Here is a 24863-nt window from a genome sequence, read left to right on the forward strand (position 1 = left end):
AGATGAAAAGTCACAGACTAGTGTGTCTGAGGATTCCGGGAAGGCAGGCACGGCTTGGGTCTCACTGAAGTGGGCCCACTGAGGAGGAGCTCGTGGAGAGATCTATGCAAGCTGTTGCCTCTGTGTAGCTACTGCTTCGGTGAGACCCCCACCAAGCCTCTGGTGGTGGTCCTGGGGCTCTGCTGGTCAGCAAGGCCAGCAGACAAGAAGAGCTGGATAAGGAGTGCAGGGGGCAAGAACAAGCTGCAAACAGCTGAGAAGCTGGCATTTGCAAGTCACTGTATCTGACTGCGAAAAGACCTTTGGAAGGTAACAACCACTCCCTTGTTCTGTCTCCCAGTTCTCATGCCAGGTCCTCCTTGTGCTAATTCTAAATTGGACCCACACAGGAGAGGGGACTCTGGGAAACATAGTCCCTGACTTAACCAAGTTGACCAAAAAAAAAAATCCAGCATACACATATGTTCTTACAATTAATTTTTTTTTTTTTTTAAAGATTTTATTTTTTCCTTTTTCTCCCCAAAGCCCCCCGGTACATAGTTGTGTATTCTTCGTTGTGGGTTCATTCTAGTTGTGGCATGTGGGACGCTGCCTCAGCGTGGTCTGATGAGCAGTGCCATGTCCGCGCCCAGGATTCGAACTAACGAAACACTGGGCCGCCTGCAGCGGAGCACGCGAACTTAACCACTCGGCCACGGGGCCAGCCCCTACAATTAATTTTATAAATGAGAAAAGTAAGGGCCGTATAGTTAGGTAACTTGCCTAAACTCACAACGCTAACTAGAGACAGAAGCCAGCTCAGAATTCAGGTCAGAGGGGTCATTTTCCATTCCACTGTCATGCCTTTCATCCTGTGTGGAACTTAAATGTTCTTAAGTAGAAAATTGTAGAAAAATTTCATGCATCACTTCTGAGTTCCCTTCCTAGGCTGAGTCTCTGAGTAGCCTGTACACCATCACTCTATGTCAATCAGACTATCTTGGTTCCATAATCTCAGGGCACCTGGGTTACAGGGGCTCTTTGCTGAGACGATATGCCTGTGACTGCCTGATCTCAGCATCACTGAGTAATGAGACATGAGCTGTGAGGCCTGTGAAAGTAGTATCTTCCTTGGGGTGTAGGATTAGGTGAGAACTTGGGTTCCAAAGCACCTAAGAAATGATCTCCCAAACAGCACTGCTGCATATCATCGAAAAAGTCAAGAAAAACTCCCCAAAATACATAAGAAAGGATGATGTCCACATATCTGATCATTTATTTTATACTTCAAAACAAGCACCAGAAACTCAGGAAGTCCATAGCTTTATAAATTTTCTCAGAAGTGGGCAAGGCAAGGCAGCAGGAGATAATGTGGGAAAAGCTCCTAGCCCAGGCTAGCCTTGCCTTCTCTCCATTCCTTTCTGGCCCTAAGCTTCCTTTCTAACTCTTTAATATTCCCACTCCTTAGAGACCATCCCAGTCAGGGTTTAAGTCTGGGCAAAGGAGAAGCTAAGGAGGGGCTCATGCTCTCCCAAAAGGCCCTAGGATGTCTGCTTGCCCCAGATAATGAGCAGTTTAGACAACTTTAGCAATCTGGGTTGTTAAAGGGTCTGCTTCACCCATAGAATGGTGCCTAGCTCGCCCCAGGGGCTCAAACTGAACCGAAATTTTAGGCTTAGAGGGATCTTAACTCTCATGTTAGTCTCAAAACACACTCCTGGTGACCATTCAGACTCAAGCAAAGCACATCTCCTTCTTAGTCTTGAAATATACTCCAGGAAGTGAACTTTATCAGAACTTGCCTCAACTCTGCTCTCTTCCTCTCAAAACACTGATCCTGTGGTTTCATTTCCACCTTTACAAAATCGTGATACTAAAGTCAGGACAAAGCCTGAGGCTATTCTACTCTGTTTTCTGCAAACACAGTTGGACCAATACATCTCGTGAACTTACACTCCTGACCAACATGAAAGGAAACTTGTGACAATCTCATGGGGAAAAAAAAGGTGGACAAGTAATGCAAGTTGCTCTTATCCTATGCATGTGTTTAAGGCAAACAGAATGAGAAAAGATTTACAAAAGACTTCTTTTAAAAATCTGAAAAATGTATTTTACATGTCTATCTTCCAAACTCACGGGTACATTAACAAAAACAAATGGAGTTAGTTGCTTTTTATATTTGCTTTTGTTTTGTTAATCATCCAGCAGGTTTTTTTTTTTTTAAAGTCCCAGGTAAGAGAGTTTGCAATAGGGCAGTAAGGTTTCAGGATTTTTCTACAGTGAATTCACTGCCCAAGATCTCAGCTGATTTTCATCGTGATCCCTAGACTGCATGTCGCCCGTCTTAATTTTAAACAAATGAAAAGCGAAAAGAGCTGATGAGGTAAGAAAAAAGGGGAAAAAGAACATCTATGACACAAACAACACATATTTAATTGCAAAAGACTAATATTTACATATATAATTGACATAAATCCAGTTACCTGTAAGAATCTTAGGTTTAACCACTGTGACGTGTACTCAGTCAACCCATGAAAATAAACTCTAATATACAATCTTCCTATTTTCTTCCTTAACTTAGTGCTATACAAGACATGGGGGAGTGGAGCTGCTTTCCTTCTGTGCATAAGTAGGTGTGCTTTTTTGGTCCAGTGCCTCTGGAAAGCCTGATGCTCCACCAGCTATTGTGAAGCACAATCTGGGAATCAACTATACAATTAATTGACTTTTTAATAGAATTTGTCTCCAAGTAGTTGACTTTTGCAACATTTTGCAACTGCCATTTCACGTTTTACTCATCATTTTTATTCTGCTGAAAATCAAATTCTGAACTTCCCTTGATTGGGACCCAGAAGCAGTAGATTTAGACCAACTCTTCCTTTGCGCACTAGACTCCATTACGAAAGATTGGAGCTCCCTACAAATTGTGCAGGACCGATTTCCAGTGAGAATAAGAGCACGCGTGTACACAGCAAAGCCAACTCACACGCACCAGTTTCAGTCTGCGGCCTCAAGCGCCTCCACCCCAGACAACTGCTGCACTGCAGAACCCATCAAATATGCGGACAGATGGAAAAGTCATCAGGAAGTACAGCCAACTCTGTGTTCCCACCTTTCCGGGAGAGAAACGACATTTGGTGCAGGAGCAGTGCAAAATCACTAGGGTCAGTGCCTTTAAATCAACTGAATGTCTAACCTCTTCCAAGATATTAAACAAAGCCCATATAGTTAACTAAAGACTTTGCCCTATAGCAAAGTGCATGGGCTAGAGCTAAACCAAAGAACCAAGGCCGCCGTGTACTTTTTCCATAGCTCTATCTAATTTGTCTTATCTGGAAAACTATTATGCAAATGACTTACTTCTTAAGAATACAACAAATAGCTATTATAAAGCAACTTACAAGCAAAGTACAATTATACCTCAATAAAGTGAGGAAAAAGTGCAATTATAAGGCTTAAAAGCCATCTTCTAAGGGATTATTAGTTAGCCATACTTTTTCTAAGTTAACTCAGAATGTCTTACTTCTGGGTGATAAGAACCAGCAAAATCTACCTTTTACTTGATTTGTTTTCTAGGATCACTGATCACAGGATAGAAAGCTGTGAGAAGAGAAGTACTTTCCACTCCATCTCCCACCATCCTGAGTCCACACGGGCCCCTCCCTCAGCCTGCCTGGTGGACCACTGTCCACACACTGCGGGAGGAAGGATACTAAAAAGTATCTGGAGAAGAGCTGTCTCCATTGCTGAGTTTTCTTTCATGTTGTATTTTAGGATCACTTGGGCTGCTCTTTTCCCACCGAGACTTGGAACCTATTTGGTTTTCCACAAATTAAGATCACTTAGCTCCTCTCAAATTCACTTTGAGGGTGAACTTAAGGTCATTTCTAACTTACATATTTAGCACAAAATTTGCTTCCCAATTGTCCATGTGGGGATGTGTGCAAGCTGTGTGCGCACCACATGCTGCCCTAGACTGAGATCTGGCTTTGGTGAGCACATCAGCTCTTCCACAAAGCCTGCACGTGCTTCCCTCCACCGACCCTCAGGGCCTGACCACAATTCAATCAGCTCTGCCTTTTACTCTATTATTTTTGTGAAATTTTCATACTTAAGTGTTTGCCAGTGGGGCACAATGCTTATGCCAGTTATTTTAGAAGTATGAACAACAGTAGAAACAAATATGCATGTCTAGAAGGGGAGAGAAGTGATGTTGGTGAATGTAGCTGTATTGGGAGAAAATTTGGCTGACTGGGGAAGGTATACAAGGAGTGAATCTATACATTAAAGCATATGCTGGGAATTTCCCAAGCCAGGCCACACTCCTTAGGAGTTACGTGAAGCATATTAACAGTGGCCTACATTTATAAAGGTCATGCGCTGCTGATGTCCTCTCCTGTGCTGGGCGGCTGTGCTGCTGGGAAGGTCCCACCCCAGCAGCACCTCTTGAAGAGTGAGGTCATCACCCCCAGAAGTGATGAGGGATCTTCTCCCAAGGCCTGCAGCAGGGAAGGCCACTCTAGCAGTTGGAGTTCAGATTTTTTACCCAATGATGAAGTGTGTTGATGCAGAAGTAATTCAAACCTCCAAACTCCTTCTAGATCAAGATAGGCTTAGTAATCCCCAAAGGGGCTCATTACCCCTTCTTCTCTAAGGGGTAAGCAGTATGTCATTTTACAAAGTAAGTTTTGAATTTTGTTTTCTACTATCCCAGTTCCTTTGGTATATACTGTGTAATGTACTTCATCACGTGTATTTTTTTTCTCCTATTCTGATATTGATGATAATCTCAATGTCTTGGGAAAAAACTAATAAATACAATGCTTCTGTTTTTGCCATCCTCATATAAAGGACAAACTGCTCTGCTTATATTATAGGGATGCTGCATTTGTATACACATATATACTGATCCCTCTTCCCTCAGCTTTCTCTCCTAACTGCTTCCTTAACCTAAACCTTTGCTAACACAGGGTGGGTGTGCTCATCCTTTCCCAAACACTGTTCCCATTCTCCCATTAGTGTCTATCCTTTCCTTTCAGCTGCCCCCATCTCTGTCCCCACTTGGCTCTACTCTTTCTTCAGAGAGTTCCTCTTTCTTCAAAGTCCCTCTTCCCCTCGGGCCTTCCTGACCGGACCCCCCAACTTCCTCTGACACACAGGTCCACACTACACATTGGACACGTACTACATGCTGTCTGGGACTACTAGCCCTTATGTATCTGGTTGAAATATATCGAACTGACAACATTCAACTATTTTTTACCTAGATGACAGCAACTGCATATGGTTCAACCTAATAATACGCATCTTCTTACCCCAAATACAAAACCTCTTTGCATTCTTGTGTCTACAATAGTCCTTTACACAGTGTAGGTGTTTGCTATTAAAAAGAAATAGACTCGACCATTCTTAAGTTGGGAAAATAGTAGATAAGCTTCCATTTTAATCTGAAAATGCATTCTTAATCCATTAATACACTCACTACAGATGATTTGGGATGCTTATGATTCCCCGCTGCCAAAATTTTCTACTACAGCCTAAAATATAAATTTAAAACTTTATGGCACCAGAAGTTATGGCTAGAGGCATTGCTTTATAAATATTATAGGGCTTTAATAGATTCTACACTTCAAAAAGATTATTCACAGAATTTTCATCAGTAAATTCTGTATTCAGTAGAATATATTTCATATTTATTATATAATTAGTTACACAACCCAGTTAGCAAAGAACATTAGAATATTGCACTTTATCTAATTACATTACATAGATTCTTCTGTCCCTCTCCCTTATGATGCCTTAATTCTCTATATAATTACATTAATTATCATGATAAACTGAAACTGGATAAGGAATAATCTAGTGAAAAAGTATACATATTTTTAAAGCTCAGAGACATAGTGTCTCTGATATCAAGTGCAGGGCCCCTTTGCTTTCCAAAATAAAAATATTCAAAATAGCATGATGGTTATTGAGCTGAATTCAGTATTTTAAAGACAGAATGCAATCAGAAGAGGGGAGAAACAGAATGAGCAGCCTAATTCTTTTAGTACATCCACATTGACAGGCTCCGAATTACACAGGGAAACAAATCAGCAGTTCTTCAGCTTCTTGCTCTGGTGCTGTCGATGGATCAGTGAAGCCCAGATTTCTCTTTCGATGATTTCATTTCTTAGACAGAGCCACATTCTCCTCAGCTGATGAGTCATCAGATCTTCAGAACTTAACCCCAAATGGATTTATAGTGTTTTATACTAAGCCTTTCAGTCATGTAATACTAGAACATATAAAAAAAGTTCATGAAGCTAGGCAAACATCTACTTTAGGAAAATACAAAAGAATGAGCTTCATACTAATTGATTTGGATTTGCCAATTGTCATTTATGAATCACTGAAAACAAACTATGTAACTTTGGTTTGTATTTCTTTTTAATCTTGAGATTAACAGAGTTCTGAAGTAGTCTAGATCGATATGGTCCATCTTAATGTGAAAAAAATGGGAAGAGGTCAAATTTCTTCCACTGATGGTAGGAAGCCCACTTTCAACCCTCAGGCTCTTTCAGTGTAGGGACAGCCTTGGAGGACGCTGACTTTCTCTTCAAAGATCTTCTTCCTTTATGGTCCCAAAAACACAGTCAACTTTCTCTACTTTGATCTTGCTTTTTCTTGGTAGAAAACTAGAACAGTCTTTCTGTTGTGAAGTAAACAGAGGGGTCAGAAATGCATTCAAGAGGAGCTAATTTCCATAATGACAACAACAATAAAAAAGTCAAGGATGTTACTATTAAAAAGGCAACAGAAAGTTATATTTGTTTAAGCAACGATTATTTTAAATGGCCTATCCTGTAGAATCTTCATTTTGGGGGAGGTGTACATCTGTTATGGGGGAGAGCACCCCCTGCTGGTGTGCCGAGGTAGACATGTCCAGAACACTGTTCCAGGTCACACTTGAACTTGGCCACTCTTGTCCTTTTCCTCTCTCTGAAAGCCATGGGACTTTCAATTTTACCCAAAATCTTTAGTGCCCACTCCACACAAATACAAATTTTCAACAAGTATTATAGGTATTCTAAAATATTTTTAATGGTTATGATTGCTACAAACCCTCAGTGAGTGAATAAGTGGCTTTCGGTATTTATGAAATCTCAAAGACAGGCCACGGAGAGTGGGCTTTGGCTCTGGTGAAATAAAGGTGGGGCATCTCAATGGGCAGATCAGCTAAAAAAATTTTTTTACGAGGGATTTGTCTTGATAGAGAGGCCCTATGGCAAAGTGGTTAAAGGAAGAAATGAACTTTGTTAAACAACAAATAAAGACTGCTTGGGTTTAGATACTGGCTCTGTCGTTTACTAGCTGTGTGACCCTGGGCAAGTTAGTTAACCTTTCTGTGTTTTCAGTTCCCTTGGCTGTAAACCAAGGATAATAATAATACCTGGGCTGTTATGAGGATTAAATGAGTTATATATGGAAAGCAATTATAACAGTGCCTGGCTCAGGATAAGCTCTATATAAAGGCTTGCTAAAATAAGTTGGAATTCAATCTAACTGGACACCAGGCCCATTTCGGACAAGCCGGTCCTGCAGAGCATGAGGGAGGTTTGCCTGGTTTTGCCTTGCTGCTCATCCGAGAGGACAGCTGAATTAGCGTCACTGTAGATTGCAGCTGAGCTGTGTCTTGTGTTGTCTGTTGTTCTAGGACAGGGCTCTCAAACTTGGACATGCATCAGACTCATCTGGAGGACTTCCTAAACACAGGTTGCTGGCCCCTACCTCTAGAGTTTCTGAGTTTCTGGTTTGTGGCCTGAGAATTTGAATTTCTATTAAGTTCCCAAGAGATGCTGATGCTGCTGGTCTAGAGACCACACTTTGAGAACCACTGTTCTAGGAAATAGTTCCAGTGCTGGCTGTACATTAGACTACCTGGGGAGTTCTAAAAATTCTGTTGCCAGGCCCCAGCCATCATTAGTTTTCAGCGCTCCCCAGGTGATTCCAACGTGCAGCCAAGGTTGAGAACCACAGCTCTACGCCATCATCATGTTGCTGAAATGGACCCGTCTGAATGGATTGATTACTACCTACATTTTACAGGAAAAGAAATTGAAGCTTGGTGCAGTGTTTGCCATTGGGGTGCTTGTTATAAGTACTGATTCAGGACCTCCAACTCAGATCTACTGGATCAATCTTTTGGGGGTGAGGCCCAGGAATCTGCATTTTTTTGCTGTGGTAGATGTGCCCTAAACTAACATCTGTTGCGAATCTTCCTCTTTTTTTGCTTAAGGAAGATTAGCCCTGAGCTAACATCTGTGCCAATCTTCCTCGATTTTGTATGTGGGTCACTACCACAGCATGGCTGATGAGTGGTATAGGTCTGCACCTGGGATCTGAACCCATGAACTCGGGCAGCCGAAGCGGAGTGCCAAAATTAATCACTCGGCCAGGGGGCCAAGCCCCTAGGAATCTGCATTTTAATAAGCACCCCAGGAGTCCCTTATACACACTTAGTTTTTTGATCTGCCTGAAGACCCAGAGCCATTAAATGGTAGAGTTCTCATCTCCTGTCTCTGATCTAAGCAGCCAGAAATGCCGTTATTATGAAAGATGGAAAGCTTTGCATTTACTCTATTTTTAATTTTTTTTCTGAGCGTATCCACTCAGAAACGCCCTTACATGCTTACATATTTATAAATATTGTATTTATATACCATGGGACATCAGAATTGGTCACCTCAAAATGTGTCTCTTTGCATTGCCTTATTTTTAAGAACAAAAGACTATGAAAGAAACTTTAACCTTTCCCCAAATGCTTAAAAGAAATGTAAAATAAAGGCTTGTTCCCAGGACAGGACATCACCATAGATAACCTGGTATCCTAGATGTGAGGGTCCTTGCTAAGCCCATTCTTATCTACCAAACATTTGCTCTTCCATTTCTAGGTGAATTGCCTTCCTCCTCTTTGAAGTCCCAAACCACCCCCCCAGCACCCTCCTCTGCCTTTAGCTGAAGTTGGTATCCAAGGGAACAGCCTCCGCCATTTTAGCCAGTTACTCAGCTTTCCTGGGTTTCTCCCATGTACACATGTTATAAAGCTTTGTTTTTCTCCTCTTATTCGGTCTCATGTCAATTCAATTCATAGACCAGCCCAAAAGATCTAGAGGATAGAGGATTTGTCTCCCCCCCCCATAATGCTAAGGACCTTTATATACACAGCAGACCCTGTGACAGAAGCTGGACGAATAACAAATTTCATGCAAATGCTACTTAGAGGACACCTTTGTTTCACTCACCTCCACTGGGATTTGGGCCTAGCAAGGAAGAGTTAGCAAAGGTAGTCAAGGGCACGGCTCTGGAGTCAGACTGCCTGCTTCCTTCCACCACTGATGACTGTGCAACCTGGCACATCACTTAACCTCTCTGTGCCCCAGTTTCCTCAACTGCTTCATATGTTTATGGTGAGGGTAAATGTGTTAATCCACATAAAAGTGCTTAGATCAGTGCCTGGCAATACTGAATGTCAATATGCTCTCTATTATGATTTTTACTGTTTTTGTTATCTGCACCTAAATGCTCAACCTAAATGCTCGAAAAAGTATTTCATCAACTTAAAAGTTGTCTTGTACAGAGTTCACTGCAGAAAATCCGTGACACTAAAATAGACAAACCAGAAAGAGGATTTTCCAAAATTGCACAGGGTGTAGAAGAAAATCACTGAAGAATTTTGTGTTCTTGGAAATTTTCTATGTAAAAATTCAGGGGAGCATTTCTCCCAGCCCTATTGGTGCTACAGTTGAAAAAAAAAAATACTACACTTCTCTGATGGTCTTCCAATTGGCCCAACCAACACTGAGGAGCTTCTGAGAAAGAGAATTCTGGCTTATTCTTGAAAGTAGAATGACTTTGGTTACTTAAAGGGGAAAAAAGGAAAGTTTATCAAAATTATAATGTATCAATTACATAATTTTACTCACAGACCTGGCTTTGTTGAATGTGGTACTTTTTACTTTTGGCTTGTTCCGGAACTTCAATCTGCTAAATGGATTAGTAAAATGTCAGTCAGCACAACCCGGAGAAGCAAGCACACAAATAATCTGTTTAACTAGCACATTTCCCTCCCACAATAATCCTCTTAATGGTCCCGAAGGCTGCCAGGCGGCAGGTACACCTGCTTGTCATCTGCACAGTCCCCCTTCATTTGCAAGAGTCTCAGTGTTACAGAAACTGAGTCCCCAAAAGTGAAGGGAAGCTTAATGTTTAACACTGGTGGTTGCCTATGGATTTTGTGATTTAACACAGCTTTGAAAAGGACTTCACACAGAATGAAATGAACTCCTAAATCCTTAAATAATCCACAGAGCTCCAATCCATCTGCTGAATCAAAGCCAAATGGCGCTTTCATTAATGAAAAGGCATCATTAATCAAGTGAAGAATCAAACGGAAGTTCAAGAGACTTGAATGTACCTCACGTACATAAGGTGAACTTTACAACAGTCAGGGTCCCGGCAGAAAACAGATGGCGCACTCCCGGGGTAACTGAGGAGGACTTTTTAAAGGAACTATTTAATGGAAGTGTAGGTAGGATTCAAGTGAATCCATGAATGGATGCTGGAGCCCCAGGGGCTAGCAGTAGGGGCTGGGAGGGGTGGGGGTAATTCTTACCACCTCTAGGCCGCAAGGGACAAGGGTAGCAGCTGGTACTGGAATGAGAGAAGCGGTAGCTGCAGGGAGGAGAGGCCACCTACAGGAGGGTGGCCCTCCATACAGGGCTGTGCCAGCCACAGAGACGCAGTAGGGGCAGAGTTGGAGAAATAAATGCCCCAATCTCACTTTTCTCCCAACCTCCAATTTTGCTGAGTTTCCCCATCAATGAGCCTGGTCAAAGGCTGGAGGTCACAGGGCAAGGTCGCAGCACACAAAAGTCAGTCTCCAGGGCACAGGGCAGGGTACAGGAGAGTGGAGAGTGAATCTGGAGAGGCAAAGAGTGTGTCAGGCACACCCTGTAAAGGTGACCTAGGGAGCATTTGGGAGAAAGGTTCTTAGACTTCTCATAGGAAAATAACGACTATTAACAACCATGCACTATGTGCATGTCTCTTACCACTCAGTAACTGTAAATGTCTCTGCTAATTGCCTTTCTCCTCCAGCAAATAAACCCCTTGATGCTGGAGCCTCAGTTTCTAGCCATTGAATGGTAAATGTAGGCATTGGTAAATGAGAGAATGAAGGGGTGAATTAATTAAGTTGTTTACTATGGCTTATTATTCATGAGAATATACAGTGGGACATTTCAAATAAGAGGGATAAATCATATGACACTGCAACAGAGCATTATCTTTGAACTACGTTTAACGTAATTTTGTTGTAAAATATATTGCTTTAAAGTATGCATAGGACTTCCCTTAGGTTCTTAGGTTAGTATTCTTAATAGAAAAGTTCATATATTTGAGATCTATCTAAATAATTTTAAAAAGTCAGTTAAGTCACGGTAAATGAAAAATTAATGCGCCGATGTCTTACATATTTTGCTATTATTTTAAATAATTGTTTACAGAGAATTATATTTACATATAGTTATTATTATATTGTAATATTATAATACATTATAGTTTATAAGTATTGTGCAATGAAATACAGACATTGGAGGAAAAGTCTTGGAATTTTTCTCTCTCCTAGTCTCCTTTCCCTCCCCCTCCCTATGTCAAAATAAATAAAATAGAACCCACTATAAATGTTAAGCAATTTCTGATACAATCTGTTTGACTTATTTCAATAAGGCTTTAAATATTTTATATACCAGAGGGAATAAAGTTGGAGGAAAAGCTAATCCTTTTTCATAAGGCAGTATTCCTGCACTCTCTCTTTCATCAGTTGAGTAGTTTCTGTTAATAATCTAACCATTTCTTCCTGCACAGTAATTTCCCCCTGGCTCTCTCAAAGTCTGTCCTCCCGCTATGCTCAGGCCATTCTGGTGACGGCTGTAATACGTCTGTACTTCTGTTTTCTGAACTGAACCAGCAACTCAAAGGCTGACGTTCCTGGGACCTTACATAGCACTGCCGCGGTGTGTCCTCTCCTCACCACGTAACAGGAACACACTTCAAAGCTCCCATCTCTGAGCCCAGTGGCCTTTTACATAGTCTAATCTTACCCAAAGTGAAAGAGGAGTGGAGAGAAAAATACAGATGGTGATGGTGGTTGGGGATGGGGGTGAGAGGCATGAGTCAGGTCACAATCAGGAAGCCTTCTTGTTCTTTGCCATTTTTCAGAAAACCAATTTACAGATTCAGACCCAATTTTAAGTAAACCTAAGGAAACAATATACAAACTAATAAAACAATCATACTAGGTATGGAGTTGGGGCCAGCCTTGTGGCCGAGTGGTTAAGTTCACGCACTCCATTTAGGCAGCCCAGGGTTCACCGGTTCAGATCCTGGGCATGGATACGGCAGCACTCATCAGGCCATGCTGAGGCAGTGTCCCACATGCCACAACTAGAAGGACCCACAACTGAAATATGCAACTATGTACTGGGGGGATTTGGGGAGAAAAAGCAGAAAAAAACAAACAACAGAAAACTAGGTATGGAGTATTAAAAATACAAAGTGTTTTTCAATTCAGAAAATTATTCACCAGCATATTCCTGATACTTCTCATGCATTCAGATTATGGTTCAATATACAAAATAATAACAAAATGATACACTTTCAGAAATTCCTTAGGGACACATTTACTACATAAAATACATCTGCTTTCTTTTTTTTGATATCTTTTAGATTTCTTTACATGGCACAGATTGCTGGTAGCCTACTCCATTATCCATTCTGCCCTTCTTAGTAATAATATCCAAATTTATTTGAAGAGATAACATACCCTGCAAAAAGAATATATTTACCGGACTCCCTTGCAGCTAGATGTGGACCTGTTGTGTGATTAACTTTTGGCCAATGAGCTGTAAGCAGAAATTCTATGTGGGACTTCTGAGACCCCTCCTTAAAGAAAAAAGGCGTGATCCCTTCTTCATACTTTGTTCATACTTGCTGCCTAGAATGTGGATGTAACGACTGGAGCTCCAGCAGCCATCTTGGGCATGAGGTAAAAGCCACACAATGAAGATGGCAGAGGTGAAAGATCTCTGGTGACATCATGGAGCCATCATCCCAGCCCTAGACTGCTTACCTCTGGGCTTCTTTTAGATGAGAAAGAAACAAACTTCTATTTTGTCTAAGACACTTATTTTTGTCTTGTTTTGTTTTTGTTATATGCAGCCAAATCTACTCCTAACTAATACACTTTACTAGTTAAAAGTAGCAATTACTAACAAAACTAATTTAGGCTTTTGTGTAGGAGTATAGCTCTAAGTAGAATGTTACACTTTTTTTCCTCTTCCAGTTTGCAGTTAATACTGCCTTTAAAAATTTAACATGATTTTTCTGTTGTGTGTTTACGTTTTCCTTTAGTACACTTGTTTGACTTCAAATTTTAATGATCTCTTCATTAACGGTTTAACTTCTACATTTTTTGTTCTATTAAAGGTATGCTTTTTGGTGAGGAAGACTGGTCCTGAGCCAACATCTGTTGCCAATCTTCCTCTTTTTCCTTCTTCTCCGCAGAGCCCCAGTACATAGTTGTATATCCTAGTTGTAAGTCATTCTAGTTCTTCTATGTGGGACACTGCCACAGCATGGCTTGATGAGTGGTACTAGGTCCGCACCCAGGATCCAAACTGGCAAACTCCAGACCGCCATTGCAGGATACATGAACTTAACCACTCTGCCAGGGGGCCGGCTCCCTAACTCCTACCTTTGAAAGGATTGCCTAAAGCTAACCAAGCTTATTAAGTGAGAGATAAATGTTTTCTTTCACTCCTTCCTTATAACTAGCATAAACCATACTATTTAATCTGCTTCTAGGGGCCATCTGCTTTATTTATGGGGCTCATTTGGTTACAGTTTCCTCACTTTCTCTCCCCCTCCCCAGATTCTTCATGATTATAAAATCTTGAAATCTATTCTGCCTAGCAAAATAGAGACCTCTGTATCTTGGCCCATATAAGCCTATAAGCGACATCAACTCAGCCTTTATGTGTTTACCTAGAAAATGAGTGAAGGTCACAGTCATACATTTACAGGGCACTTTAAGCTCCACAAGATGACTTGTTCTAGTCAACTTTACTTTGTGAGGAGGCCCAGATCTCAGCTGAAGTTCAAACAGCTGGTCTGTCTGTTTTTTACCTTCTAGGGTACCCAGAGGTTTGTAGATGAAATTCCTGACTGAAATGTGACCGTCCCTACAACATCCTCTTGAAAACGGAGTTTTCAAGGGTCTTAACTTGTCTTTTCAAGAACCAAAATAAGTAAAGAAATAAAATAGTTTGTGGAAATAAAACTTGTAATGTGTTTGGATAAAGCAATACAAGTACTGGCTAACATGCTGATTTTGGTACCAGCCACAGGGATAAACTATAGATTTCAATTTGTCTGCAAATATAAGAAATGTAGTTAGTGTGGTTGTTTTTCTTGAAAACTTTAAATAAATCAGCACCTTTGCCTAACACTGAGCAAACCCTTTAGCTATTCATTGTCCAAGCATTTCCTGCATCAAGTAGCTTACATTTTATTCAACACATTTGAGGGCTCTTCTCCCTTTTCATGAGGCTACTTCAGTTAATTACTTTTCTCTTTCTTCTTCTTCTTTTTATACATATAATAATTGGAGCCTAAGGGGCTCCATGCTGCCTAAGAGGTTAGATTTTATTACTCTTTTAAAAAGAGCATCCTTGATTCTTTTATTGCTTTGATTTGGCTACTCTCTAGTACATTTTGAATTGTTGGAACACCAAAGAATTTTCTTTTCCCTGGGAAAATATTTTCAGTTCTAGAAGAAAGAGAAATGCAACTATTTTCTTGGTAAAAAGCTGCAAAATCAAGTAAAAATCAATGTTAGAGATGTCATCTATCCTCTTACAAAGGACTAAATTTAAATGAAAACATTAGAGAAAGTTTCCAAATGTTTTCTCTTGTATTTTTTAAAGATCAGTGTAATATTCTGCATTATGTTTATAAATGTCAACCAGGCATTAGTATTTGTAATCATTTAAAAAAATCAAACTGTACTGTCTCATTTGGGACATGCTGATATCATGATGATGGCAAGTAGAAAAGTTTAAAATCTCAGTAACGGGGGCAAGCCTGGTGGTGCAGTGGTTAAGTGTGCATGTTCTGCTTTGGTGGCCTGGGATTTGCCGGTTTGGATCCTGGGTGCGGACATGGCACCTCTTGGCAAGGCATGCTGTGGTAGGCGTCCCACATATAAAGTAGAGGAAGATGGGCATGGATGTTAGCTCAGGGCCAGTCTTCTTCAGCAAAAAGAGCAGGATTGGCAGCAGTTAGCTCAGGGATAATCTTCCTCAAAAAAAAAAAGAAAAGAAAAAATCTCAGTAACTCTTTTATATAACCTGCCATCAATTCTTTCAATGAGTTACTGGCCTTTACTGAAGATGCAGACTAGAAAAACAAAGTTTAATTTCACATTGAGAAAAACGATAGCCTTGAGACTTTCATTCTTTTTTGGTAAGGAAGACTGGCCCTCAGCTAACACCTGTTGCCAATCTTCCTCTCTTCGTTTGAGGAAGAGTGGCCCTGAGTTAACATCTGTACCCATCTTCCTCTATTTTGTATGTGGGACGCCTGCCACAGCATGGCTTGACGAGCAGTGAAGGTCAACGCCTGGGGTCCAAACTCATGAACCCAGGCTGCCGAAGTAAAGTGTGCAGAACCTAACACTATGCTACCAGGCTGCCCGAGAGCTTCTTTTAATCAATGGCTTCTCCCAATAGCTAAAGGCATTTTAATTTGGCACAGTCGAAGTATCAAGAGGCTGCAAGTTCTTTCTGGAGGCAAAACTGTAAAGCTTATTTAAGATCATTGTTGCTGTGTTAAAGACCTCTCAAGATCCTGACTTTATGACAAATCCAGAAGCTTTTATGGTAAATCCAGAATCCTCCATTGGGGGTAATGCAGAAACACAAGGATACAGAGTAGAGGGTTAGAGAGTGCTCAGCAATCCAAGGACAACTTCCCAGTGGAAAAAGGGCTTGAATTCTAGACTGAGCTCAAGGGCAGAGGAGCTCACTCCTGGGGTAGGCAGGGAGGCAGGATTCCTCACCTGAGGTCCAGACTTGCTGGCCCAGGGAATTCATCAGTGTAGTTTAGTGTCAGCTGCTGGTAGGAATTTTGGGAATTTAAAGTGAAAAACATACATAGATTGCAGCACTTACCATTTCTGGATTCTCTGCAACTAGCTTTACCATCTTTTCTGAGATCATCTTTTTCAAGCAGCTGCTCAGCAAGAAAGCCTAAGAAATCCAGAAATAAAGAACGCTCTCAGCTGAAGAGATCTTCATTATCTTCCTTCCCTCCTTACACCACAAAGCAGATTTTGAGCTCTGCTCTCTCTCCAACAGTACACTGTCAAGTATTTAGATTTCTTCTTTAATTTCCATAAATTTGCATAAGAGTAATTAGCATGTAATCATAAATTTTCTCAATTACAGGAATATATTTATGGTAAATTTTTAAAAGAAAGATGAAAAATGGCCAGGATTTCATTACTAATCTGTTTCCCTCTTAAAACTACCCCCTTGGGGCTGGCCCAGTGGCGTTGTGGTTAAGCTGGTGGGCTCTGCTTCGGCGACCTGGGGTTTGCTGGTTGGGATCCCAGCACGAATCTAGCACCACTTATCAAGACATGCTGTGGCAGGCATCCCACATATGAAATACAGGAAGATGGGCACAGATGTTAGCCCAGGGCCAGTCTTCCTCAGCAAAAAGAGGAGGATTGGCAGTGGATGTTAGCTCAGGGATAATCTTCCTGAAAAAAACCCCAAAACAACAACAAAAAGTCCTCACATTCCATTTTTTTCTATCACTATATAAGCAGCTCATATTTTAAGAGCACAAAATAATAAAAACTGCTTATTGTAACCAAATAAACTGATGATGGTCAATCATATTTAATTGTAAGCATAATTACTGAGAGACCTATCATTAGGCATAAATAGTAATCTGTCTGTTTGAAAGAATATATTAGCACCTTATGACTTCTATGGAACTAAAAAAATTAGTTGTTTTTCTTCACTTTCTTATTTTTCTGGTATCTTTAATCATTCAAGACTGACAGTTGCCCCCAACATCACCTGTGGCTTATTGTTGGCTCATCTTTGTTAGTGCCAAGACACACATAAATGTGTGCTACACAAAAATGGCTTCCTTGTTCCAGGATCTTCATCCCAATTTGCCAAATTTGAGATTCTCTATGATTTCCCATAGGGAAATCTATGGGATTTGCTTCCTCCCCATGAATCCTTTTTCTCTCTTGTCCTGTTCTCAATTCTTGGCTTGCTCTTTCTTCTTCCAGCCCCACTAAGATTGGAGACAACTGAAGCCGAAAACTTGAGGCTATAGGACCTTGGTCTAAGTTTGTGCTCAAGGATGGTCACTGCACTGGGGTGGATGATGGAGAGGAGGAGCGGAGAGACAGAGAGAACCAGACTGGGGTGGCAGCCAAAGTAGAAAACCCTTGGAGGATAGGACAGAGACAGTAGAATTAGACGGAGAGTGGGCTACATCTCAAAGTCCTGCAGGACTGTGAAGCATGATAGGAATTCATTTTATTTAAGGGAAGAGAGAAGAGAGGTGCTGCCCCTAATAAGGAAAAGAGTAATAGATGTGTGGTTTATACACGAAGACGAACTTTGCCTCCCTGGTTTTGCTAAGAACTAACCCTGTTTATCTGTGCATATGGGTAAACTACACAAACCAGGGTCTGAAATAGACAACAAACCCTGAGCTGAGGCAACTCGGAAGGAGGTTTAATGGTATCTCACAAGGTGCAGACTGACTCCATATGCCTATACAACGTACATAGATATGTAGGTTAAGATTCTGCTACAAACCAGGCAAGGTTTATTAAATATAAAGGGACTAAGCTTCTGTTTAAAGAGCCTAGAAAAGATTTAGACCCAAACCCTCATTTGTATTTGCAAGGCACACAAGCCACATTTCTGCCTTTTACAGAAGTACACTTGGGTGCATGTCAATAAACCCACACTCCAAAGGAAATAAGACTTTACTAGGAATCCTTTAAGAGAACATTTATTGCACCTCTCTATAGTGGCTTAAACTCATTTGCTACAGACTAGATTAAAAGACCATAATAAAATTTAACTACTGCACTTAGCATTGAGGGCTAGGGGGTTCAATGCCAAAATCTCTCTGTGTCTCTCCAAGTGACTGCAAATCTTGCTTCAGCAAACCAGCTGACCACTTCCCTAAGGATGTTTCCTATTTAAGGTGAAGCTGAGGAGCCCTTTCTTTAACCTAGGATTTTGGTTTCGTACTTCGTCTTTTTCAGGGGACTCTGATATCTATTATCTCATGATCATAACTGTCCTAGAAGTAGAGATTTGAAAGGGAGCTTTGGTCCCTGAAACCAGAATATCCATGGAACTTAATATGATCACCAGGGACTCAAGTTGAATGTAACATTGATGCAAATATTACTTTGTTATTTTTATTTCATTTTAGAACATTTGTAGTTTTGATTCCAATTTGAAATAGCTTAAGTTAGTTCAGTAAAAAGAATTTTTCAACTGAATTTGGTTTTAGAAAATTAGATTTTTTTAGGATTTTTATTCCAATTTCAGTTGTAAGCCTGTGGCAGCTGTGGATAGTTTGCTACCCAACATCCTTTCCTCCCTCCTAACAGAACCCTGATTTTGTTTGGGATGACAAAGTGCCCAGCTCCAGGCAAAGACTCATGCTCACTCTAAGCTGATCATGAATCCTGATCCTCTTTGCTAAATACTTGATTCCCAGACTCCCTTGCAGATAGGAGTGGTCATGTGACCCAGTTCTGGCCAATGAGACATAATGGAAAGTCTACTGGGAAGCTTCTAGGATAAAGCTTTTCCTTTCCAGATAAAAGAAATAGCTTTTATCTGCTTGGAAAAGATCAAGACAATGATTGGGATGCCAATCATCTCCAATATTCTTACTAAGTGAGATGATAAAAACCTGTATTGCCAAAGGGGTTGGCAAACAAATCTAGCACCTAACCTGTTTTTATAAATAAAGTTTTATTGGAGCACAGCTGTACCCACCTGTTTACGTATTGTCTGTGGCTGCTTTTGTGCTACAATGGAGGTGAGCAGTTGTGACAGAGACCGCGTTGACCTCAAAACCTAAAATATTTTCTATCTGGCCCTTTGAGAAAAAGTTAACCGACCCCTGATCTAGCCCCTGGTCCAAGCCACTGTTAGTTGAGTCTTCTGTTATGTGGTAACTAAATTCATTTCTAACTGATACGAAGGCCATAGTGACTAGTAAAATGAAATGAAACAGAAAACAAAAAAAATAAGAGCTATTATAGGCCAAAAGGAGAGTGCATAGCATACTCAAGTGCCCTGCTCTGCCTGGGTCAGCAGAATGCACTTTGTCCACCCCAGCAGCAAGACAGATTTCAGCACAGAAGGTTTTCATGCTCTGCCCTGAGAACTCACCTGTTTGGTGTAAATAACAAACCACTGCGAGCGACTATCCTTGCTATACTGAACTCTGAGCTCTAAGTTCTGGTTGAGAGTTCGCTGGGGCCCATCCATATCCAGCAGAGTCCCCTATAGAGGAAAAGATATTATTTGATACTCAACAGAAATTCAAGTGGCTATTATGTGCTGGGCAAAATATCAAAACAAGTCAGACTGTCCCTATTCCCAAGAAGCTACCAGTCTATGAGGAGTCATAAAAGTAATCACCAGAGTTTGATATATTAAGTGTTGTAAGGGAAGCAAACACAGGTCTATGGAAGTAAACAGGATGGGCACCTAACCCAGACGAGGAAGGTAAAGGGAGGCTTCCTGGAGCGGGTGCCTGAGCAGAAGAAGAAACTAGCCAAGTTTGTTGTGGTGGTCTTGTGGGGTTTTTTTGGGGGGTTAACTAGGGGGAGGAGGTGACAAGTGGTTCCTGGTAAAAGAAATAACAAGCGCAAAGGCACTGAGGCATGAGGGAACCCGACATGTTGGAGATGTGGCAAGGGATGGAGTGTAGCACAGGCTGCAAGGCACGCGGAGTGGTGAGAGGAGAGGCTTAGAGAAGCAGGGTGGGGCCAGGTCCTGAAAGCCTGGTAGGAACACCTGTGGTTTTGCTAGACAGCACCTATCCCTTGTTCTCCTAGTAATGGAGTCCAAATTCCCTTGGGAAAACCCTCCCTCTTCCACTGTGGCTACCTAGGCAAGACTATCAGGGAACTCTGCCCTGGGGGAGGGTGCAAACCCAAGCTCAGGCCAAGGGGACAAACACTCTCTGTCTCTCTCATGTGATTCCAGAGCAGGGAGACTGAAGGAACAAATCCTGAAAAAGAATTCCTGTTTCCTAGAAACCTTGAGCTCCTTTGGTTCCTGAACTTCCTAAGCCTCTGCTTCAGCTTCTCCTTTAAATAAGTGGGTTATTCCATATCCCTCCAAAAAAATCCCTTTTTTCACTAGAGCCAGAAGTGTTGGTTTCTATTGCTTGCCACCAAAGAGCCCTAACTGTTACAGGTTCTATAAGCTAAGTTAAGGAGTCTAGACTTTATCTTGAGGGAAATAGGCATTCATTAAAAGATTTTAAAAGCTGGATAATAACACAATTAGATTTATATTTTAGAAATACTGGTCTCACAGCATCCATGTAAAAAACAAAAAGGGAAACAGTTGCTTTCAGACATGAAACAGATGATTGTCAGCCCAGAGAGAAGGAAAACAAATGAGGTGAGTCCTACAATTACCCAGCTTACTGCCTGGAGGAGTTTCCAGGATGCTGCATAGAGGGGGGATCCCAAACGGAGCCCAGAGGACTTGCTGAGTTGAGGAGAAAGAGATAAAAGTCTGAAGAAGTTGAGGTTAGAATTTGTGGAGCAGAAGACTAAAGGTGAGGGCTTTATACAGAGAAAGCTTCAGACAGCTCCTTTCAAATCTTTGGCTGAATAACGATCTGTGCATGTGAGGCTGGGGAAAGAACCACTAAAAAGCAGTAGGTTGAACACTTCCAGGAGCTCACAAACCAGGCCGGAAAAAGCCTGTGTTTCTATCAACCAGAGTAGAGAGACCATTATAAACAAGACATTGGGAGAGTCCTAAGAATGGCATCTAATGAGTAAAGGACTAAATTAACACTAAAGACCTGCCTTAAGAAAGCTTAAAAGCAAGCCTAAAGAATTAAAACCAATCCCAAGTAACTTAATTGCACGCCAGAACAAAGTCTACTACTCTTTAAAAGAATAGTATTCAACAATGTAAAATTCACAATGTTCAGCATATCATAAAAAGTTACCTGGTATGCAAAGGAGGAGAAAATCATGCTGTGCAAACAGGAGAAAAATAATCAATAGAAACAGACCCAGAAATGACAGAGATGATGGACCAAAATGGAACTTCTAGAGATGAATAATGCAATACTAGAAATAAAAATACACTGGATGGAAGACACAACATATTAGACACGACAGAAGAAAAGACTGATGAACTTGAAATCATAGCAACAGAAACTACCCAAAATGAAGTACAGAGAGAAAAAATACTGAAATAAATAAAACCACAATGAAATACCACTTCACATCCACTAGGATGGCTGTAATTTTTTTAACAATCAGATAATAAAAAGTACTGGCAAGGATGTGGAGAAATCAGAAACCTCACACACTGCTGATGGAGATGCAAAAAGGAGCAGACACTTTGGAAAATAGCCCAGAAGTTCCTCACAAAGTTGAATAGAGTTACCACTATAGTAGAGTTACCAGAAATTCCACTCCTAGATATTTACCCAAGAGAAATGAAAACCTATGTCCACACAAAAACTTGTATACGAATGTTCACAACAGTATAATTCCTAACAGCTAAAAGGTAGAAACAACCCAAATGTCCATCACTGAATAAATGGATAAACAAATTTTGATATATCCACACAATGGAATATTACTTGACTATGAAAAGGAATAAAGTACTGATACATGCTACAACAAGGATGAACCTTGGAAATACTATGCTAAGTAAAAGAAGCCAGTCACAAAGACCACACAAGATTCCATTAATATGAAATGTTCAGAATAGGCAAATCTATAGAGACAGAAAGCAAATTAGTGGTTTCTTAGAGCTAGTGGGAATGGGAGAATAGAGAGGTGACAGCTAAAGGGCATGGGGCTTCTTTTTGGGTGATGAAAGTATTCTAAAATTGATCATGGTGATGGTTGCATAACTCTGTGAATATAGTAAATGTCATTAAATTGGGCACTTTATATGGGTGAATTGTATGGTATGTGAATTATATCTCCATAAAGCTGTTACAAAGGAAGAAAATGATTGTGTGGTATTGGCAGAGGGACAGATACATAGATCAGTGGAACAGAAGAGAGAATATAGAAATAGATCCATACAAATATGCCCAACTGATATGCCACAAATGTGCAAAAGCAATTCAATTGAGGAAAAAGTGCCTTTTCAACAAATGGTGCTGGAGTAATTGGACTCCACAGCCAAAAAATGGAACCTTGTTCTAAGTTTCACATCATATATGAAAATTAACTCAAAATGCATCAGGGACTTAAATGTATAACATATAACTAGAGACTCTTAGGAAAAAACCCTTAGAAAATTTCTTCAGGATAAAGGTTTGGTAAAGAACGCTTAGACTTAACATTATCGCACATCTATAAAAGGAAAATGGATGAATTAAGACTTCATCAAAATTAAAAACTTTTGCTCTGCAAAAGACCCTGTTAAGAGGATGAAAAACCACAGAGCGAGAGAAAATATTTGCAAACCACATATCCAACAAAGGACTAGTATCTAGAATATATTAAGTATTCTCAAAACTCAACAATAAGAAAGTGATCCATTAGAAAATGGGCAAAAGATATGAAAAGACATTTCACCAAAGAAGATATACAGATGGTAAATAAGCACATGAAAAGATAGTCAACATCATTAGCCACGAGGGAAATGCAAATTAAAATCACCATGAAATACCATTATAGATTTATCAGAATGACTAAAATAAAAAATAGCGACCACACCAAATGCTGACGAGGATGCAGAGAAACTGGGTCACTCACGTGTCATTGGTGAGAATGTAAACTGGTACAGCCACTCTTGAAAACAGTTTGGCAGTTTCTTAATAAACATGCGCTTCCATATGACCCAGCAATGACACTCGTGGGCATTTATCCCAGAGAAATAAGGATTTGTACTAAAAAATCTACATATGAATATTTATAGGAGCTTTATTCATAATAGCTAAAAAACTGGAAACAACCGGAAATCTTTCATTGAGTGAATGGTTACACATATTTTGGCTATTCCATACCGTGGAATACTGCTTAGCAATAAAAAGAAACAAACTACTGATACACACAACAATCTGGATGAATTTCCAAAGAATTATGCTCAGCAAAGAAAAGCCAATTCCAAAAGGTTACATACAGTATGATTCTATTTATGTAACATTTTTTAAGGTAATTAATTCTTTGCTTTTATTTACATTTTTATCTCCTAAATATGGTTGATTCTTATTATTCACAGTAGTCATGGTCTATAAAATCACCATAAACACTGCATTACTGAATATGGAATCATTTCCCCAAGGGAAATACAGGGTTAAGTTCCTTTAAAACTCTAGTCACAACATTTTCATCAACTGATCAATACACAATCTTGTTTTATGTGTGTTTCTGGTTTTTTTAAAAGTTTTATTGAGGCATAATTGATATACAAAAAACTGCACATATTTGATGTATACAATTTGAAGAGTTTGGATACATCCATGAAAGCATCACCACAATAGAGGTAATAAATAGACCCATCACCTCCAAAAGTTTTATATAACATTCCTGAAATGACACAATTGCAGAAACGGCAAACAGATTAGCGGTTGCAAGGAGTTAAGGATGGCTGAGGCAGGAGAAAGTGGGTTTAGCTATAAAAAGCAAGCACAAGGGGTCCTTGTGGTGATGGAAATGTGACTCTTGCTGGTGGTGATATTATATTACAGTTTTTGCAAGATGTAACAATTGGAGAAAGTGGGAAAAGAGTACACAGGATTTCTGTACCATTTTTTACAACTGCAAGTGGATCTGCAATTATATCAAAATAAAAAGTTAGAAAATAATTAACTATTTAAAGTAAAAATAATTATAATGTAACATGAGGCTTATATATATGTAGAAACAAAGTATGGCAACAAATATCACAAAAGACAGAAAGGGCAAATAGAAAAACACTGTTGTAAGGTTTTGACACTTTTTGTGAAGTGGTATAATTTTCTAAAGTAGACTGCAATAAATTAAAGATGTGTATTAAAAACTCTAAAGTAACCATGAATAAATAAAATAGGTATAGCTAAAAACCAAAAAACAATGGTGCAAATGAATGGAATCATAAAATAGTTAATCAAAAGAAGGCAGGAAAAGAGGGGAAAAACTGAGAAAACTCAAAGAAACAGACAAATCCAGTTATATTTGACTGTCATAATGTTCCTCTTCTCTCAATAACTGATAGAACAAAAGAGAGAAAATATATAAGGATATAGGAGATTTGAACACTATCAACTGCTTGATGTAATTGACATTTACAGAATACTCCACTAATAGTGGCAGAATACACATTCTTTACAAGTACACATGGAACATTTACCAAGAGAGACCAAATTTGGGGCCATAAAACAAATTCCCATAAGTTTAAAAGGACTGAAATCATATGATGTATTTTATCCGACCCCAAGGGGCAAAGAGTGGAGCAGGGAGAAGGGTTATGAGGCTACTGGATTTCATCCAGGCAGGTAATGTTGAGACAAGCTGTGAGGGT

The 24863-nt window shown here is 40.1% G+C and overlaps 1 protein-coding gene across 2 annotated transcripts in view; it reads right to left on the reverse strand.

The window, feature by feature from the left end:
• Positions 1-5393: 5393 nt before the first annotated feature.
• The window catches only part of SNX31 (sorting nexin 31), a 67118-nt gene continuing 47648 nt past the window's right edge, over positions 5394-24863 (reverse strand). For both annotated transcript variants that reach the window (XM_070631871.1, XM_070631872.1), the window contains exons 11-14: positions 19533-19646; positions 16251-16328; positions 9949-10005; positions 5394-6670 (exon numbers count right to left, since the gene is read on the reverse strand). In XM_070631871.1, coding sequence (XP_070487972.1) covers positions 6578-6670; positions 9949-10005; positions 16251-16328; positions 19533-19646 — 342 coding nt within the window. In that variant the 3' untranslated portion in view covers positions 5394-6577. The remainder of the gene's footprint in view (positions 6671-9948; positions 10006-16250; positions 16329-19532; positions 19647-24863) is intronic.

The sequence above is a fragment of the Equus przewalskii genome, chromosome 8, assembly GCF_037783145.1.
Source record: "Equus przewalskii isolate Varuska chromosome 8, EquPr2, whole genome shotgun sequence".
NCBI classification, from domain to species: Eukaryota; Metazoa; Chordata; class Mammalia; order Perissodactyla; family Equidae; genus Equus; species Equus przewalskii.